A 2,910-nucleotide genomic window follows, 5' to 3' on the forward strand; every position below is an offset into this window, starting at 1 on the left:
TGGGGTTGATTGTCACCACTGTAATTAAGTGGAAAAAACTCATGTTTTGTTAGAATATTTAATATTTGTACAATAGCTAGAAAATTTAATAACATACAATAATCCTTATTATGAGGAGTAGGAAATATTTATAGGAGTAAATGTGCATCATTATGTCAGCTGTTTTAGAAATCGGTTGTTAATGTCATGACAAAAATCAGAAGTAGGTAGAAGCAGTTTACAATGATTTCGGGTAAGCTGTACAGATGATTACTTACTACAGAAACAATGAGGATTTCCATCGACAAAATTCTATAAATAAATAAATAAATAAATAAACAAACATTGTTCAGGAACGAGGTTTTAATTTTGTTAAAACATTTATAAAATATAGAATTTATTGGCGTATTGAATTTATTGGACATTCTTCTTCTTTCGCCTCCTCTTATTTTTCTTGGGCGCAGGAAAACGCTGAAACAAGAAAAGTAGAGATGCGCTGATTATTATATTGTTATGTTTCTTTTATATATAATGATAATAACCAAATTTCAATGAGAGATTCTGATATTATAACAACATTATACTATTATTGCTCTGGTCTTAATAATTATTATGATATTCCAAAATTATTGTCATTCTGCACGTATTCTATTCAGCAGATTCTGTTGAGCATATTGAAGAAATATCTGGTGTTCATTTTGCCCTAACAAGTGTTCTCAAGAGCTCTCCATCAAACAGAAGAGAGCTAGTCCTTATACTGTGTATCAAACGGGACATGTTTCTTTTCCGGCCAACCATTCTACCCACCTAGGGAGCTTACTGTATATTTAACTATAAATTACACAGTGTGTGTAATGAGTGCAGATTAAAACTGTGTAGCATTTGTATAAGAATTATTGCGTGCATCAGAGTACTCACCACGTCCTGGCCAGCTTCCCTTGCCTGAAGCACAGCAGCAATCTGCTCGACCTGCACACACATATTAATATGACATTAATTACAGTGTTTCATCTATTTGATTTGTGTATGATGATTGAATAAGCAAGTTGTTGTTGTCTTTCGACTGCTCCGTTTTGGGTCGCCACAGCAGATCATCCGATCCGCATGCTATGATTTTGCACAGGTTTTATGTGTGATGCCCTTCCTGACTCAACCATCCAATTTTATCTATAAATAAGACATTAGTTGGTGTGGCTTTGTTTCCACACAAGTAAAGCTTATGAATCAGACAGGGCACAATTTATATATTGCTAGACATGTAGACAATTTACTAAAATATACTAAAACAGAAAACGAAAAAGTAAGACCTCTGTGTGTGTGTGTGTGTGTGTGTAAACCTGGGCACGCAGGAGGTTGGGTTTCCTAATCAAATTAAGCAGGTCAAAGTTGTTCTCTCCCTGAATAACTAGATTGGTGATGACTTTGGCCCGAGTTGGTTGTATTTCCTGCACAAGGGGCAACATGTACTCATCTGCAGAGAGACAGACAGAGAGAGAGATGAGTGAGATAGAGAGATGCTGCTTTGTCTTTTGTTTGTTTTTGTTTGGTTTAGCTCCATATTCCAAAAGCAAGAGGAGTGAAGAGTAGACTGTATACTGTACACACTGTTTATTTAAGGAAACACTTCTCATGCTAGGAAGGTGTTGTGTACAAGTGTATTTGAGCTGTATTTGTGTGTAAGTTTCTATATGACTGTGAGACTCACGCAGCATCCTGATCTGTTCATCCAGATCAGCCGACTCCAACATATAGATGGTCAGGGGCTTTCGGGCTGGAGCAGGAACAGCAGATGGAGACTCAGTCACATTAGGATGAAGATCCCTAACGTTGAGTGACGCCATTTTTGAAGTAACGCTGTTCATTTTTCTGCAATAATCTTAAAAAAATTAAAAAAATAAATAAATAAAAAACAGCTTTTAGTGACAGACATAAGCAACAAATAAACACTGAACTACAGACTGAATATTTCCTCCAACACGACTAGTCTACTTTCTCCTCTAGGTTTATTTAGATAACACTTCTGGTATAAAGACAGGATCATGTTTTAAAAAGCTTCTAATTTATTTTTTATCTTAACAAATTTAAGTAAAAGGTCAACTAACAAAATAGTTTTACATCTGGATCATAAGAAAAGCATCGCTTTGTAGTGATTAAGCCTAGCAGTACGATAATAAACTTATATTTATATAACACTAGTCTTGTTAGTAGTCACCTTATTAGTTTGTGTAATAGGCTAACAGTTTCTAAATGATGTTTTATTAAATGAGATATCAGTAAATAATTGTGAGGATACTTACCGCTAAAAAGCTGAAAATCAAATGATTTGTTTATCTGATGCTATGGAGATAAGTGGGTCTTGGTGACGTCATCTGTTTTCTGATTAACAGCGTCACTGATTTTGTTTGTGTTTAAACTCATAATGTCTGAGCTGTGCTGAAGGTAAACAGCTGGTGCAGTCCCAGGTAACGGAATTAGGTGGGCAATGATTGACAGTCGTATTGACCTATCAGGATGGTGCACTTCCTATTTAAAAGCTGATTGGCAGTAGCCGGGGATGCGTCACGTCCGGGTATGTGCAGTTAGCATGTAGCAGTTAGCAGTAGTATTTGGGGCCATTCCTAGTGGTCTCATTAATGGTGTAAAAACTATAGATAAAAAATGTAATAATATTTATATAAAAAAATATGTAGAAGTAAATTATTGCCTAAATGCAAACCTTTTTGGAACTCGATGTATAATCAGATTGAATGGAAAAAGGGTCTGGAGTTTACCTAGTAAATACTGCCTCACCAATAAAGTTAAAGAAATGACATATAAGGTTATTCATTTGATTTATCCAGCGAGACAAGTAGTCTCAAATTTTTCAGAGACATGGAGACTACATGTGTCTTGTCGGATGTATAGAAGTTTTGAATCCTTTTCTTTTTGGAA

At 35.3% G+C, this 2,910-nt stretch overlaps 1 protein-coding gene across 1 annotated transcript; it reads right to left on the reverse strand.

The window, feature by feature from the left end:
- Positions 1-235: 235 nt before the first annotated feature.
- Positions 236-2,458, reverse strand: LOC132845294 (polyadenylate-binding protein 1-like). Its single transcript, XM_060869235.1, has 5 exons — positions 2,277-2,458; positions 1,685-1,855; positions 1,317-1,450; positions 898-948; positions 236-450 (listed from the first exon to the last, which is right to left on the reverse strand). Exons 2-5 carry the CDS (start codon positions 1,839-1,841, stop codon positions 394-396), a joined length of 399 nt encoding a protein of 132 aa, XP_060725218.1. The 5' UTR covers positions 1,842-1,855; positions 2,277-2,458; the 3' UTR covers positions 236-393.
- Between the last annotated feature and the right edge of the window lie 452 nt (positions 2,459-2,910).

Source organism: Tachysurus vachellii, chromosome 5, assembly GCF_030014155.1.
Source record: "Tachysurus vachellii isolate PV-2020 chromosome 5, HZAU_Pvac_v1, whole genome shotgun sequence".
Lineage (NCBI taxonomy): Eukaryota > Metazoa > Chordata > Actinopteri > Siluriformes > Bagridae > Tachysurus > Tachysurus vachellii.